This window comes from Delphinus delphis, chromosome 8, assembly GCF_949987515.2.
Source record: "Delphinus delphis chromosome 8, mDelDel1.2, whole genome shotgun sequence".
In the NCBI taxonomy this organism is placed as follows: Eukaryota; Metazoa; Chordata; class Mammalia; order Artiodactyla; family Delphinidae; genus Delphinus; species Delphinus delphis.
Window position 1 is genome coordinate 105507019 of NC_082690.1, and position 16441 is coordinate 105523459.

Below are 16441 nucleotides of genomic sequence, written 5' to 3' on the forward strand. Positions count from 1 at the left end.
TAAGTGGTGCTGGGAAAACTGGACAGCTACATTAAAAGAATGAAATTAGAACACTTCCTAACACCATACACAAAAATAAACTCAAAATGGATTAGAGACCTAAATGTAAGACCGGGCACTATAAAACTCTTAGAGGAAAACATAGGAAGAACACTCTTGGACATAAATCACAGCAAGATATTTTTTGATCCACCTCCTAAAGTAATGGAAATAAAAATAAACAAATGGGACCTAATGAAACTTTAAAGCTTTTGCACAGCAAAGGAAACCATAAACAAGATGAAAAGACAACCCTCAGAATGGGAGAAAATATTTGCAAATGAATCATCAGACAAAGGATTAATCTCCAAAATATATAAACAGCTCATGCAGCTCAATATTAAAAAAAACAAACAACCCAATCAAAAAATGGACAGAAGACCTAAATAGACATTTCTCCAAAAAAGACATACACATGGCCAAGAGGTACATGAAAAGCTGCTCAACATCACTAATGATTAGAGAAATGCAAATCAAAACTACAATGATGTATTACCTCACACCAGTTAGAATGGGCATCATCAGAAAATCTACAAACAACAAATGCTGGAGAGGGTGTGGAGAAGAGGGAACCCTCTTGCCCTGTTGGTGGGAATGTAAATTGATATAGCCACTATGGAGAACAGTATGAATGGTCCTTAAGGAACTAAAAATAGTATTACCATATGACCCAGCAAGCCCACTACAGGCATGTATCCAGAGAAAACCATAATTCTAAAAGACACGTGCACCCCAATGTTCATTGCAGCACTATTTACAATAGCCAGGTCATGGAAGCAACCTAAATGTCTATCAACAGATGAATGGATAAAGAAGATGTGGTACATATATACAATGGAATATTACTCAGCCATAAAAAGGAACGAATTTGGGTCATTTGTAGAGACGTGGATGGACCTAGAGACTGTCATACAGAGTGAAGTAAGTCAGAAAGAGAAAAACAAATATCGGATATTAATGCATATATGTGGAACCTAGCAAACGGTACAGATGAACCGGTTTGCAGAGCAGAAATAGAGACACAGATGTAGAGAACAAATGTATGGACACCAAGCGGGGAAAGCGGTGGGGGGTCGGGGGTGGTGGTGTGATGAATTGGGAGATTGGGATTGACGTGTATACACTGATGTTTATAAAATGGATGACTAATAGGACAACAAATAAATAAATAAACATTTTTTAAAAATCATGGAATTAAAAAAAAAGAATCCTTCCTGGTACCCCCTCCACCTCCACCAACTGCCTGGCCCTACGCCAGTCCCCAACCTCTTGTGATGGTTGCCATGGTCGCTGCCCACTTGCTCACCTGCCTGCCTTCCTCCACCCTCCTCCACTGGACTCGGCTGAAGCCGCCCTCATGAGGCTACCTGGGACGTCCTGGGACAAGTGGCCACCACTCCTTTGTTCCTTTCTTGCCTGGGTGACAGGGTTGTCCACTCCTTCTCGAAACAGTCTCTTTTCTCGGACTCTCTTGGCGGAAGAAGCCGCGCTTTCTCTCTCCTTCTCTGGGAGGCCAGGTTGGTCTCCTCTGTCTCTTCCTCCCCTCCTGCCCCTGGCTGTCTCTGCGCTGGTGGCTCCTGATTTTTCTCTCCTTGGGGACCTTCCTGAACTTCAGATTCATATCCTATGTCCTTCTGACACCTAACAGACATCTCAGCCTCAGGACATCCATAGAAGAACTCTATTTCCTGCCCGTTCCTACCCCCAAGTCCTCCCACATCCCCCCATCAGGAGGCAGGGAAGCCTCCATGTAAGAGTGTGGAAACCGGGGTGGCATCCCTGGATATGAATCGGGATCTGCCCCCTGCCAGCTGTGTGAAGCGGGGCAGGATCACACATCCACCGGGCCTCAGCGTACCCTCTGTGGTGGGGGGTGCGGAATGGTCAGGAGAGCGCTATCTCACAGGGTCATAGTCAGCATGAAATGAGTTAACGTGTAAGGAGCCATGGTTCACTGCTCCCCACCTCCCAGGAAATGACATCACCAGCATCCCAGGTCATCAAGCCAAAAACACAGGGGTCATCCCGGCTTCTGCTCTGTGCGTGTGGGATGTGTGTAAAGAAACAGTGGCAGTCCTGCTGACTCAGCTTCCAAAACCTGTCCCCAAGTTCATGGGCTTCTCTCCATCTGTGAGCACACCCTGGTCCAGGCCATGTCATCACTCCCCTGGGCAGCGGAGCAGCTTCCCAGCCTCCCATACACGCTGCCGCCAATCTGCCACTCCCTCCACAGGTTGCAACCAGAGCGATCTTTCACTTAAGAGAGTTAAATCAAACTCTACTGTCCTCCTTTCCCTTCTTCTAACATTTTATCATGGAAACTGCCAGACATACATAAACACAGAGGGGGTCGGATGACCTGCAATGAACTTACATGCATCTTCCATATTCAGCAATACGACGATGAGTCTTCCCTCCACACACCCCCCAAGCTCCCCTCCTGCACCCCAGACAGCACATCACCTCATCTGTACAAACTCCACTCGACAAAGTAAATTTTTTTTTGGCCACGTAGTTCCCCTACCAGGGAATGAACCCAGGCCGGCAGTGAAAGCCCTGTGTCCTAACCTCTGGACCGCCAGGGAATTCCCAGCACAGTAATATCTAACCCCCAAATCAGATGATGTTATTCCTTTGCCCAAACCCCTCCTGGGCCCCTACCTCCTCACCCTGGCCTTGACCCCAGCCTGTCCCCTCCCCTCTCCCCCTCGCCCCTCTGTTCCCCGTGTGGGGCTCTGTGTTCATGGTCTCTCTACCTGGAACCCCCATTTCCCTGACTTTGCATGAATGCCTCCCACTGGCCCCATGTGTTCTCAGCTCCCCTGTTTGGATTTCTTCCCTAATCGCAGCGAGAAGCCAGTGGAGGGATCTAGGCAGGAGGGCACGGTGATCTGGCTTCGGTGTGTGGGACGAGCTATGGGTGGGATGGGGGAGCAGGAAGGCCGGGGTCTGAGATCATTAAATGAGATGAGCCATAAGGCAATCAAGCCACGACATAGCAAGTGCTCAAAAAATATTAGCTCTCATAAGTGCCCGTGCTGGGTAAACCTTGGTCCCCTGCTTCTGAAGCAGAGTTGTAGGAAGAAAAATCGTGTCCGAGTGTGAATGTGCTTGCCCCAAGCAACCCAGTTGGTGGGGTTCTGGGGCTGTGCGCTCCCTGGACTCCTGGCTTCCTCCAGTGGGGAGATAGTTACAGGCACAAATGACATAATTCCACGGAGAACATTCCTTGCCAACGTAAAAGAGACCCGGTCTAGGAGCAGTGAGTGGGTGAGTTCTTCCAGGGTGGGGGGACCAGGAAGGCGCCCCGATGCCAAGAGAGCCGGGCTGGAGGGAGTCCCCCGACCCCGGGCAAAGTTGGGGCGTGGGTGGGGTGGGTGCAGCTGGCTGGAGGGGGACCCAGCGTCTCCAGCCAGGGCCAGCACCCCGGGTGAAGGAGGGAGCCTCGGCCGCCAGGGGGAGCCCGTGGACTTCGCTGGCCTGAGGACGCGGGGCTGCCCCCAGAGGAAACAGCCTCTGCGAGGTAGCCAATATTTGACTACAGACAGGCAGACCGACCAAGAGTGAATCCTGTCCTGCCACTCGCTGGGAGGGTGACCTTGGGCAAGTGACTTGGCTACCCCGTGCCTCGGTTTCCTCGCTGTGAAGGGAAGAAAGCCCCAACTGGAACCAAACCCCGAAACTGGCTCACTTGACCTTGACCTCCTGGCACCTTCCCCTCGGACTCTCATCCGCTGAACAGGGACGCTGCTCCTCCCACGTGCCGGTGTTGCTCTGTGCACTGAACCAGCCACAGCCCCTGTCGCTGGAGCAAAGAGCCGGGGGAAAGAGGCTCTGAGCACCCCCTTGCCAGAGGCCACCCCCTCGCCCCCCAGCATCCCAGGTGGGTCAGGTGCCCCCGCGTGCCTCCTCTTTCCTTCCTCATCGCTTCTCACTCTCGCGCACCACATGGCGAGCGGCGGAGGAGCTGGGGGACAGCTTCACGTCTGAATCCCCAGTTTGTTGGCGAACAGCTAGTGTGGAACGGGTCTGATGAGCTGAGTCTGAATGGGACTTTCCCCCCTGGCCCCTGCAGGCTGGTGGCTTCCAAGGCAGGGGATGGCCTGGGGCTCAGACGTGCATCTCCCCTAGATTGGTTTATTTTATTTTTTATTTTCTGGCCGCACTGCGTGGCATGTGGGATCTTAGTTCCCCAACCAGGATCGAACCCGGGCCCCCCGCATTGGAAGCACGGAGTCTTAACCACTGGACTGCCAGGAAAGTCGAGCCCCTCTTGCTCTGGACAGGCCTGCATGGAGGGGCCCTCTGTGCTCCCCACGTCCTATGAGCTTTCTCGAGGTTGGCTCCTCCCCTCAGTCTCCGCTCAGCCAGACGCACTGGAAGGTTTGCCTGGAACGCCTGGTATGGCAGCTTGGTCTTTATCCGGGAAGGGCTGCTGGCAGGGAAAGGTGTGGTCAAGTTTGTATCTTGAGGGGGCCCTGGCTGCAGGGTGGAAGACAGCTGGGTCGGAGCTGGCAGGTGGTGGAGGGGCCCCAGGCAGGACAGCAGGAAGGACTCTGGCCGGGGAGAGGCCCATGCACAGGAACTTGGGATGGTCAGTCGGCCTCAAGGATGAAGCCCAGGTCTCCAGCTCCCGTAAGCAGTGACGCCACTGGTTTTAGGAAGAGCCCTGAGGGCTGAGGCTGAGCTTGGCCTCGCGTGTTACGAATCTGTGGCCCATCATGGAGCCAAAATGACTGTGGATGGTTGGAATAGGACCGCTAAGGAGGGAGGGGGTGGGGTGGAGAGCACAACCGATTCTTGGGAGGAAAGGACTTGGAGTCCTGGCTGGGGCAGAGGGACAGGCAGGCCCCGTGACACTCCACACCCCCATTCCTTGGAGGTAGGAGTGCCAGGCAGAGGCCCCTGGTCACAGGCTAAGGATGAAAGCCAGCCCTGCGGGTTGCCCCTTGTCCTACCCCCCGGAGAGGAACAAGCCACCCAGTGTTCCATGGCTCACGGGCGTCTAAGGCTCTGTCTCTATCGGGTGAGACCCCACCAGCCAGGGTGTGGAGCCTGCCCTTGACAGGCGGCTGGGGTGATGCTGGCAGAGGAAAAGGGCACCCCCTAAATCCCCCCGATTCTCCACTCTGTGCAGAGCTGCCTGATCCGGGCAGCAGGTGGCCGCTCAGACTCAAGGACAACAGAGCTGCAGCCTGGCCTGGAGCTCCGGTCAGTGAGGTTGACACCTTCTCAGCCACAGTCAGCGCCAGCACCTGTGATCACACGGCAGATGGGCCCAGGTGGACGATGGGTCGGCTAGGGCAGGGAGAAACACAGGTGCACAGGCTGCTTGGAGCCTAGCTGTCAGGACACACAGCATAGCTGTTGGGGAGGGAAAGGGGTCTGCTGGGCCCCGTGAACCAACCAGTGAGAAAAGATGGGCTGGGGAAACCCGGGATGGAGCTAGAAAACGGGTGAGGACTGTTCCCATCCCTCCTCCCTACTCTCATAAGTTATTTCAAATGGTTTGGGAGTTCACTACCATCGTCTTTTATTATGCGCCATTTGAAATTCCTTTTGGAGGAGGCAGAATTTCAATAAGAGGAAGTGGACACGCAGGCCTGGCTCAGGAGATTTCTGTGATGGGGAAACTGGAGTCTCCAGGTAGAACGGTCTCCTCCTCAGGGTTCAGAGTAGTTGAGAAAGCAAGAGTCAACTCCCCACCTGGAATCGCTCCAGGCAGCATGCCCCTGGGGGCCGTGACAGACAGACAGTCTCCCCATCGCCCAGGTAAAGCGGCTGAGTCCACAACACGCCACACTTGCTCCGGGTCACACGGCTGGTGGCTGCATACCTGGCCTGGGAACGCAGCCTCACGTGCTGCCCGCCAGCTCTCTTGCCTCCCTCTGGCTGGTGAGCAGATGAAGCTAGAATGCCAAGTGCAGCCCCGGCGGCTGTAAAACAAAATAGTTAAGGAAAGAGCTGGACTCTGGCCCTCAGTGGGTAAGTTAGGTCTCCTCTGCCTCAGTGGCCCCGCCTTTAAAATGGGGATCAGAGCCCTGATCTCCTGGGGCGGGGGTGAGGGCTGAATGAGTTTCGTGCATGAAACACAAGGACAGCGTGTGACACAGGACAAGCACAGTGTGGGCGCTGAGGGCTGTTGGGGACATGAGGCCTGGCACCGGGGCAATCGTGCTGCTGAGGAGAGGGCCCTGGGCTCACTCGGGCCTAGCGCTCCCCTGGGTCCCGGGGTGACCTGGAGCGAGGTGCTAGCAATGACTCTCCCACGGCACCAGCTTATTGGGTTTCCACTCGGCCAGGGCCCACCATGAGCTGTGCGGGGTCACCTAGAGCCTGGTCTGGGCAGGTCCTGCCGACCTGGCCACGTTGTGTAGCTCAGGTGTGGTTTACATGTTGCATTCGGCTCTCGTGCCCCAACCAGGCTTCACGCGTCCGCCACTTCACAGTGCTGAAAAAGGAGGGTTAGAGGAAGGGGCCCCACCTCCACGCGGTGCCAGAGACCCTCAAAGGCTGGGGCTCCTCCCACCCAGGTTGGGGCAGGTTTGGGCCTAAGAGCGAAGCCCAGGAGAGCAGCACAGACACAGCAGATGGCCAGGGCCTCGTATTACATTCAACGTTTACAAGAACACACCCTGTCACATGCATCTCGAAAAGGCTCCCCGGCCACCATGGGCGGGGGGCGGGGGCGGGCAGGACGCAGCCCACACAAACGGGGAGACAGGGTCTGAGTGGAAAGGGTCATTGCTTTAATTCAGGTCGGGACCCACCCCGGGGCCGCCCACCCCACCCCAAGGCAGAATCACTGCCTGCTCGTGATCGTTACAAAAATAAATATGAAAAAAGCAGCAACTCTTTAGTGATCGTGGAATTAATCGGACAACGATTAAATGTGTTTAAGCGACTGGCACGTCTCCTAAATTGCACCAAAAGAATCTGGAAGCACTTGGTTTGGCCACAGAGGCAACACGGAAGGAGGGGAAGGGCCCAGCCCAGGCCCGGCCAAGCGCCCTCCCCTCACATCTCTGAGTCGGCGTACATGCCGTTGATGAGATAATCCACCTGCGTGTAGTCCTTCCTCTTGTAGCTCTCGTAGGCCTGCAGGGCAAACAGAACCAGGACTGTGATGAAGAGGGTGACCCCCAGCAGGAGCACTGCCAGGAGGAAACTTCTGTTCACCGGGGACTGGGCCAGGGGCTCGCTGGAGACCACCAGGTACCGGCCTTGGGTGCTGAGCTGACACGCGTCCGTGGCTGGCACCTTGGAGTCCCCTGAGCTCCCAGGGGTCGGCCCCACGGAAGCAGTGCCAGGCGCGGCTTCAGGCTCGCCCTGCTCCGGCGTCTGAGTGGTGCCTGGCCCCGCGGCCCCCGGCATGGATGTGACGGGGCTGGGCTGCGTCGGGGGGGCCGGGCTGGAGTGAGGGGCAGATGCTGGCGCTGTGCTGGCAGCCGGCTGGGGGGCCTTGGTCGTGGTCCCCACTGTCATGGATGCGGAAGCCGAAGAGGGGGAGGCGGGTTCTGGGGTTGTGTTGAGGAGGGTGGGCGCAGGCCTACTTGCCGCGTCAGCCGCAGTCCGGGCCGTCGGCGCCTGGACGGTGGGGCCCTGTGTGGACGCGTTAAGTGTTTGGGGACTCAGGGGCACCGTGGGGCTGGCTGTGGCATGGCCGGGGGTGTGCCCGGGACGACCGTGCGAGTCCAAGGGGCCGCTTACGCTTGCCAGGGCTGCAGCAGCTGTGGGAGCACCCGTGGCCGGCGTGGGTGTTGTGTGCGTCGCTGGCCCAGACAGTGTGCCGCTGCCAGGCGCCCGTGTGTGGGGTGAGGACGGGGTCCGCCGGTCAGACGCCGGGACAGGCGGCGTGGGCACCCCGGAGGTGGCTCCGTCAGGGGTCCCTTCTGCCGTCGCTGACGCGCCTGCCTCTGTCCTGTGCATTGTCCCTGCTGTGACCGCAGGAGAGGTGGGGTCGCCTCCCCAAGTCCCTCTGGTCAACGTGATGGGAGAAGGTGTCACCGAGGTCATTCTTGCAGACATTTCATTCAAGACTCTTGTAATGGTTTCCATGGATGAGTTTTGTTCTGAATTCTCCAGCGTCTTGTTGAGGACTGAGTACCCTTAGGGTCAGAAAAGGGAGGAAAAGATACGATCACCTTCAACCCTTTGCAGGTGGATCATTCAGAGACTGCCTTAATTTCCGGCCCGTGGGGCTGGCCGGGGAGGCTGTGTGGTGCCTTGCTTCTTAGCCCGGCAAACACGTTTCCCTCTCATCTCCTCCCTGCACACATCTGGCCGGCAGCCCATCACAGAGGCGCTCAGCACTTTGATTTAAAATCTCCTTTGTGCTCTCTGAACCCCAAGCCCATGAAAGGCTTCAGAGCTTCATTTTTTTTTTTTTTGCGGTACGCGGGCCTCTCACTGCTGTGGCCCCTCCCATTGCGGAGCACAGACTCTGGACGCCCAGGCTCAGCGGCCATGGCTCATGGGCCCAGCTGCTCCGCGGCACGTGGGATCCTCCCGGACCGGGGCACGAACCCGCGTCCCCTGTATCTGCAGGCGGACTCTCAACCACTGCGCCACCAGGGAAGCCCCCAGAGCTTCATTTTTTGATCCAGTTCTCAAAATATCATCATCTCTCACATTACAGGTGTGATTCGCCATTAAAAAAACCTATCCAACACACACCCAGGTTTACACAGCAGATAAACCGTTGCCCAGATATTCACACCATGCAAGAATTCTTGGCTTTATGATCGGATTCAAAGCAGGATTCCTGGAGAAGAACAGTGTCTGGCACAGAGGAGAAGCGCCACTAAATATGTGACGTGTGGATCGACAAACTCCCCAATAAAGACGAGGTTTATGGAAGGAATGACATTTTGCAAGGCCAAGTAAGTCACCCTCTCAAGGCTCAGAGGCCAGGTCCCATGTTGGCCCAACAGGCCTTTGCAGCCCAGCCCCCGGGAGCTGCGGGGCCCCTGCAGGCCCGTCCAGCAGTCACACGGCTTTCTCACTTACGTGGATGCAGGGCTGTCAGGTGGCTTTCAGATAAGGACCAAGAGGAAACCCAGATGAGCACGAGGGCTGTCCACATCTTGCAGGTGAGCTGGCAGCAAGGCTGGGCGGTGCCCGAGGCCCCCAGCCTGCCGTTCCTCAGGCTGCTGACAGTTCCCTGCTGCTTGGCCGAGGAACCTAAGGTCAGGAAGGGAGGCATCTGGTCAGTGACGCACGGGGCACAGGCCTGGCAACGCGCCGGCTGTGGAGTGCTCCGAGAGGTCCCAGGGTGCAAACCCAGCCAGATGTTTCCCCTGGGGCCTGGCATTCAGGAAGAGCATTCAGGAAGAGTGTCTCAGTCACGTGTTCAGGGATCCGCCCGGTGCCTGCTCTGACGGGTTTATAGCACTTCTTAACCCAGTCTCACTATGTGTCTTACTATCCCAGCTCAGAGTTCAGAGTATGAAAGAGCAGCAGAGAGGGGGGCCAAGACTTCCTCCTCAGCTTCTCTGTGGCCTCTGCAGGGCCCAGAGCACTTCTCTGCACCCGTGACAGCTGACCACATGGAAAGATTCCACTTAGCCAGCCAGCCACCACCCATCACCCATCCACTGCCCATCACCCACCCATCCATCCATTCACCCATCCATCACCCATCCACCCATCATCCACCCATCCACCATCCACCCATGACCCACCCACTGCCCATCACCCATCCACCCATCACTCATCCATTCATCCATCCACCCATCACCCACCCATCCATCCATCCACCCATCTATCACCCATCACCCACCCATCCATCCATCCACCCATCACCCACCCATCCATCCATCCATACACCCATCCACCACCCATCATCCACCCACCCATCCATCCACCACCCATCACCCATCCACCAGCCATCACCCATCCATTCATCCATCCACCCATCACCCACCCATCCATCCACCCACCCATCCATTACCCATCCACCCATCACCCACCCATCACCCATCCACCTATCCACCACCCATCACCCATCCACCGCCCGTCTCCCATCCACCCATCACCCATCCACCCATCCACCGCCCATCACCCATCCACCCATCCACCACCCATCACCCATCCACCCATCACCCATCCACTCATCACCCATCCACCACCCATCCCCCATCCACCGCCCATCACCCATCCACCGCCCATCACCCATCCCTTCGTCCAATACTCCCCGAGTGCCTGCTCATGCGCCAGACAGTACACTCAGGACAGAAAGATGAGAGCCGCACAGCCCCCTCCTCCAGGGAGCCTGCCTCCAACGGGAGACACAGAAGAGAGGTCAGTGCAGGCTGGTGCCAGTGTAGAGGGACTAAGTGTCGGGAAACAGGGAGGAGATGGCACCTGGGAGGCTGCGAAGGGTCAGGTGGAGGCTGGTCCTCTGTGCAGAGGCCCCAGAGGTGGGTGGGACGGGACAGCGTGCTGCAGGGCCCACGAGGCACGGAATTCAGCTGGTGGGGTTGGAGGCGGGGGCCAGGGAAGGTACCCTGGCTAGTAACACCTGGGCCACGTTCTGAAAGACGGTTGGGATCCACCTGGTGGGAAAGGGGTGGGGGGGCAAGTGGCAGGAGCAGCAGGTGATGACAGCAGGGCCAGAGGCCTGGGGACAGCGCAGTGAGACCTGGGCTTAAACAAGAGAGAGAGAGGCCACCACGGGGCAGTTTGGATTTTGGTGTGGGGGGAGGCGAGCCCGTGCAGGCCCGAGGCAGGGGTGTGACAAGCGAGGCGTTCTGGCAAGGGGCAGCTGGGGTGGCGATGCAGGGGGCAAGGCCTGTGAAGGCTGAGAGACTCAGTAAGGGCGTTCCACAGCAGGGGACAGAGGGTGGGCTAAGTGGACCTGGTCACAGAAGCCCTGGTCTCCGAGGGTTACGGTGCAACTGCAGAAACTTACAGAGACGCCACGGCAGCTGAGCCTCAACAGGATTGGCTTCCCGAGCACACAGCGGGGTCTCCCCACTCACCCCAGGTCTCTCCCACATGCTGGCAGGCTCAGGTCCCTCACTACAGGGGAACCGAGGGGGCAGGTGGCCTCAAGTGCCCCATCACTTCATGCCCTGCCGGTCCTGGGTGCGCCCTGATCCTGTTCTCAGCCCCACCCAACTGCCGGAGTCCCACGTGGCCACCTGCGAGGCCCAGGTCCCCTCGGACAACAGCCCAGTCACGTGCAACGAGGGCTAGTCCTGAGACTCAAACTCGACGTGGGCACAGGGCAAGCAGAGCACAGTCTGCTGGGAGCCTGAGGGCTGGCGACTCCCGGGGGTGCCTCCACAATCAGTCCTGCCTGAAGATGTCCTAGGCCCTCGGCCTTTCCCCTGGCCCTCATGGCGAAGCCCTTGGGTTCCACAGAATGTCTTGGAAGGGAGCCTTCAGGTCACCCTGAACGAAACGTGCTGATGGACTCCTCGCCTTGGCACGGACGCTAACTGCTGCTCTCCACGGCCCTGCGGCCAGGCTGCCCTCCCGCGGAGCAGGGCAGGCTCACTGGCTTCCCAGCAGCCCCAAGGGTCACCTTCAAGCGTCCCCATCCTGGGCCTGCTCCATCTGCCATGCCACAGCTGCCAGAAAGATCTCTGTAACCCACAAAGCTGACGCTGCCTCCAGTGCTTAAGCCCCCTGCTCTCCCAGGATAACTCCTAAGCTCCTTAACACGGCGAGGCCGCCTTCAAAGGCTGCCCCATGGCCTCTCCCCTACGAGCCCACCCTCGCCAGACACGTGAAATACCGGCAGTTCCTGGCCCAGCCCGGCCCCCTCGAGGAGCACTTCCAGCCCTGCTGGCGGCCACGCGAAAGCAGTCCCCGTGCGGCATAAAGGGGCATCTAGAGGTGGCTTTCTTTCTCCTGTGAGCAGCGGGGGCTCTTGCAAAGTGGCCCCACGACTGGAAAAACCCTTTCGAGCACAAACTCTGCTGGAAGGCTGGGCACTCCCCTCCCCCATGCTTCTAATCCCTTCGTGAGAGTCACTAACTTTAGTTTAGCTTCATGGCGCGCTCTCCCGCCAAAACTGTCCATAAGAGCTCCTGGTGTCTTACAGGTTTAAAAAGGTTCCCCAGCCCTACAAACCACAGATTTGCATCTGTTTTCTCCAGAGCAAAAGGCATTCTTTGTTCTGACTGAAACAGAGGGGGTGGGGTGGGGAGAGAAGAAACAGACCAATGTCATGAGGGGGAAGGACTGAACCAGGGAGGTTTCAGGCACAGAGAGCTCCCACTCCCCCCACATTAGCTGAAGTAAATGCAGCTCCTCCGTCAATAAGTGTATTTAAGCGACTCCTCTTTGGCCAGTCACGTCCACTGAATGCATTAAAAATGCCACCACTGAGCCCAACATGCTCCCCAAGTCTGAGCCCTGGATCTGACAGGGGCTTCCAGAATGCACCCCAGGCTTTCCACTGCCACCTCACTACAAACCTGCGGAGCAGAGTCAGGAAACTTTTTCCTATCGAGAGCTAGATAGCAGATATTTTAGATTTTTGTGGGCCATACGGTCTGTCTTAGCTACTCAAGTCTGCGAAAGCAGTCATGGACCATAGGTATGTGATGGGTGTGGCTGGGTCCCGATAAAACTTTATTTACAAAAACAGGCAGCAGGCACAGACGTGGCCCACAGGCCACAGTTTGCCACCCCCGCCTCTGGCGCTTCAGAGCTGATGCTCCAGCTAAGGCAGGAGGAACTGATTCAAGGGCCTGAATGGGTTTCCGCCTTCCCGTCCAGTCCCTCATCCTGGAACAGACACGGGCCGTCCCATTTTTGGTCCAGGGACAGACTCTAGTCGGTCTCCTCCCGGGGCCCCTTCTGCTAGGAGGCGCCCCCTCCGCACCCCGCATCAGTGAGATGCAGCACCCCTGCCCGTGCAGCGAGGGGCTCCCATAGTATCGTGGTCTCATGACACGAGGCCCAGAGAGAACCTCACAGAAACAGAAGACGGCCCAGAGGACCACACGGTTCCCATACCTGCCTGGGGACCCCCCACCAGGGCCACCCAAGAAGGCAGAAGCTCTGACAGCGAACGGGCCTCCTGCACACTGGACGGCTTGGCCCTCTGAGGTTCGCTGTCTTTCCTTTGCCCACCCTGTCCCTGCAAAGCCCCCTCGGGGCCCTTTTCGGGCTCACTGTCCTGTCACTGAGCAGGTGGCCCTGCCCGCAGGGCTTTGGACACTCACGAGAGGCAGCTGCTCGGGGCGTGTGCCCAGGCTGGGCCATCTTCCTCGGGGGGCTGAGGGCTTGACACTGTGCGCTTGTCGGGCGAGGTTTGGCTCTGCAGGAGGCGAGGACGGCTTTGAAGGGCACTCCCAGGCCATGGCACGCTTTGTGGCACACGTGGGATCCAGGCAGATGCTCCACTCTGGTAGAAGATGCATCTACGGTTTGAAAAAGAATAAACGCTCCTTAGGAAAAGCACAGGGGAAAAATCCAGTGAGGAGGGAGGCATTTTTCTAGTGTAAACTCAGGAGGAGATGAAAGAAACTCAGCACCTCCTAGAGTGGCAGATATGTGTAGGTGGTGATGCCTGAGAACCACCACGGACGGGCCTGGTCTCTATCACACACGCCCATGTGCACACACAGCAACACACACGCATATGTGCAAAGGTACACGTGCGTATGCATGCGGTCACACGCGCACACACGCGCACACACGCACTCGTATCCATGTGCACATGGCAACACCTGCGTGCACGCTGCCATGTGTGTACACGTGCAATCATACACATGCACGTGTGCAGTTACACACATGAGGTGAGCGTGTGCATGGAGCATCTCTCTAAAGCTATCTCAGGAAACTCCACTGGTCGCTCAGGAGACCTCTGCTGGATGCCATCACTGTCTTCCCTCAGCCAGCGGGGCTGGTGATCACTCCCACAGAGACAGGAATTGGCCGCTGTGCGGAGTGAAGCACAGGCCCTCGTGCTGTCACTTCATCTCTCTGGTATGGTCCTGACTCCGCTTTCCAACAGCGTATTCTAAATGTCAAGATTCCCACGTGGGGGCCTGTGCTAATCTGACTCACAACGGACAAAGCATTAACAAGACTCAGAATCATAGTCTCCCCTGAAAAGGCTTTAGTGAGCCTTAAATGAGGGTCTGGCCAGTTATCCTCATGATCTGGTGCAGAGTGACTGGGCAGATCAAGGTCTCAGAAAGAAGAGACCCCTGTGCAGGAAGGGAATAAGCAAGAAGGACTAAGTGTTGAGTAGGAGAGCAGGGCAGGTGGAAAGACAAGAGGTTAGGCTGGTGCTGGGAGTTCCCATTTTCAGGGGTCAGCCCCTCACAAGTTCTGCAGGGAAGGGGCAGCACCCCACTAGCCAGGCAACCCTGTATTAGAAAGGCACCCTCAGAATGTGGCTCTGGGTGCCTACTTCATGACCTTCTCCGGTCCTTGACTTTGTGCTACCTCTCAACATCTCCCATTTCCAATTTCTTATGTTCCCAACCTTGGCTTTACTTTTAACTTCCAAGAAACCGTTTGTTATATGCAGGGTGCTGTGTGCAAGTTACCTGATATCAGACTCCAAATTGCTTAATTCCTTTTTCTGGATTACAATTCTCCAAATTGCTTAATTCCTTTTTTCCTGGGCTCAACACAAGTGTTGCCCGCCACATTCCGTCACACTAGTAACTTATTTATCAGCGGCAACGTGGTCCCAGTCCCTACACCAAGCTGGAGAAACTATACATACCGAGGGACAGGAACTGCGGAAGCAAGTACAGGGCAAACCACAGATACCTGCCCTGACACGTCACCTGGCTGAACTTTGGTATCGCGACACAGACTTTTGGGTTTGTGTATACAGACATTGTCCTGTGGTCCAAAGGAAGTGTCTCTGTGGCAGATGGGAACCCAGAGCACTGGAGAGCGTCTTAACTACATCGCTTCCTTCCAGGTTTTTGGAATTTTTGGTATCAGGCTAAATGCTGATCAAGAGGCTAGTTTTTGCTAGCAGTCTGGGTAGATTTGACATTCCTTTGTCCATTAGGCAAGTCTGGCATATAAGCAGAACATCTGTATTGAAATTTTAGAGATGCTTCCTCCAGGGAGAAAAAACAACAACAACATTATTAAAGGCAGATTTCTAAGTAGATATTCATGTCTTATGGCAAACCATGGATTCCTCATACTAGCCTAACAGCTAATTCCACACACTAACTAGCCACCCGGACTCACCTGGAGGAGGCGAGCAGGTAAATGCAAATGAACAACACCCTCCCAGGTAGAGCGGGCTTGGGGTAGGCCTGGGTCGCCTAAAGGGCCAACTCTTTCTTTGAGGGTAACTCTTCCTGGGGCCCAGCCTTGGCCGGGCAGGACCCTTTAGCTCCCCACGCATCCGGGAGTGTCCCAACTTCCCTCTCCTCCGCTCCCAAACTGGAGCGACCCGGGTCTCTTCTCTGGTTTGGGATCCCCTTAAGCCCTCCTCCTGTCTCCCGCCTCTTGGGCTCCCATCCATGCTCCTTCCGAGTCTGGGCCCCCAACTGACTCCTTCCGTTCTTTCCTCTCCTCCAATTCCTCACCTCCAGTCGTCACCAGCTTGCATTCTATGTCCCCATTCATCTTTTCTCTTGTCCCGCTTCTCTGCCTCTCGTGGCCCCATGCCCCCTCCTCTGCCTCTCGTGCTCCCATGCACCCCTCCTCCTGTCTCCACCTCCCTCTCTCAGCCCCAAGCCGGCTCAGGCAGCCTTGACAACAGCTCCACGGACAACAGCGAGGGCCCCTTACCCGGGCGTGGCAGGCCTGCGGCGGCCCGGAGGCCCTCGGGCGGCGGGGAAGCGGCCGCCGTCCGGCGTGCGGACGTGGCCGGCACCGGAGCAGCGCGACCGCAAGCCAAGCCTGCTCAGGGCAGCCGCCCCAGCTCTGGCCCCTCCCGGACCGCCCCGGAGGTGACGTCACGGAAGGGCGGGTCCTGGCGGGCGGGGCAGCGTCGGCCGAAGCCGGGAGCCGCCCAGCGGCTCCAGGCGCTGCAGGAGGCGAGCCGGAAGCGAGGGGCGTGGCTGTACCCAGGGCCCCGCCCACCGCGGAGGGGTCCGGCTACGTCTGGAGAGCGGCTGGAAGCGGCTATTTCGGGCAGGTCTCTGCCGGAAGTGGTGGTTCCTGGTGTTCGTCTCACAGTCTGTGGACGCTGCCCTGTAGCGACCGAGGTACCGGGGCTGGGTGATCTCAGACCTACCCCGACGGCGTGACCCTGCCACATGCCCTCCCTCATCCCTCCGACTTTATCCAGCCGGGGGGCGGGGGGGCCTGCGCTGGGAGTAAGCCATAGTCGGGATGGCCGCCAGCGTGTTTTGAGTGCTTACTCGTGCCAAGACCTGGGCATGGTTGGGTGATTTAACTCTGCAATAGCACTGTGACGCGCTTCGCACCCGTTTTACAGATGCTGAAACTGAGGCTC

At 57.2% G+C, this 16441-nt stretch overlaps 1 protein-coding gene across 3 annotated transcripts; it reads right to left on the reverse strand.

Annotated features, from left to right (window-relative positions):
• Nucleotides 1-5556: 5556 nt before the first annotated feature.
• C8H11orf24 (chromosome 8 C11orf24 homolog) lies at nt 5557-15909 on the reverse strand. 3 transcript variants are annotated; one of them, XM_060019435.1, is made up of 5 exons: nt 15772-15909; nt 13221-13418; nt 9049-9222; nt 7079-8147; nt 5557-5975 (listed from the first exon to the last, which is right to left on the reverse strand). In XM_060019435.1, exons 2-5 carry the CDS (start codon nt 13258-13260, stop codon nt 5648-5650), a joined length of 1611 nt encoding a protein of 536 aa, XP_059875418.1. In that variant the 5' UTR covers nt 13261-13418; nt 15772-15909; the 3' UTR covers nt 5557-5647. The 3 variants fall into 3 exon arrangements, with proteins under 3 accessions (XP_059875418.1, XP_059875419.1, XP_059875420.1); XM_060019436.1 differs by lacking the exon at nt 15772-15909 and adding an exon at nt 15567-15584; XM_060019437.1 differs by having other exon boundaries at nt 5836-8147.
• Between the last annotated feature and the right edge of the window lie 532 nt (nt 15910-16441).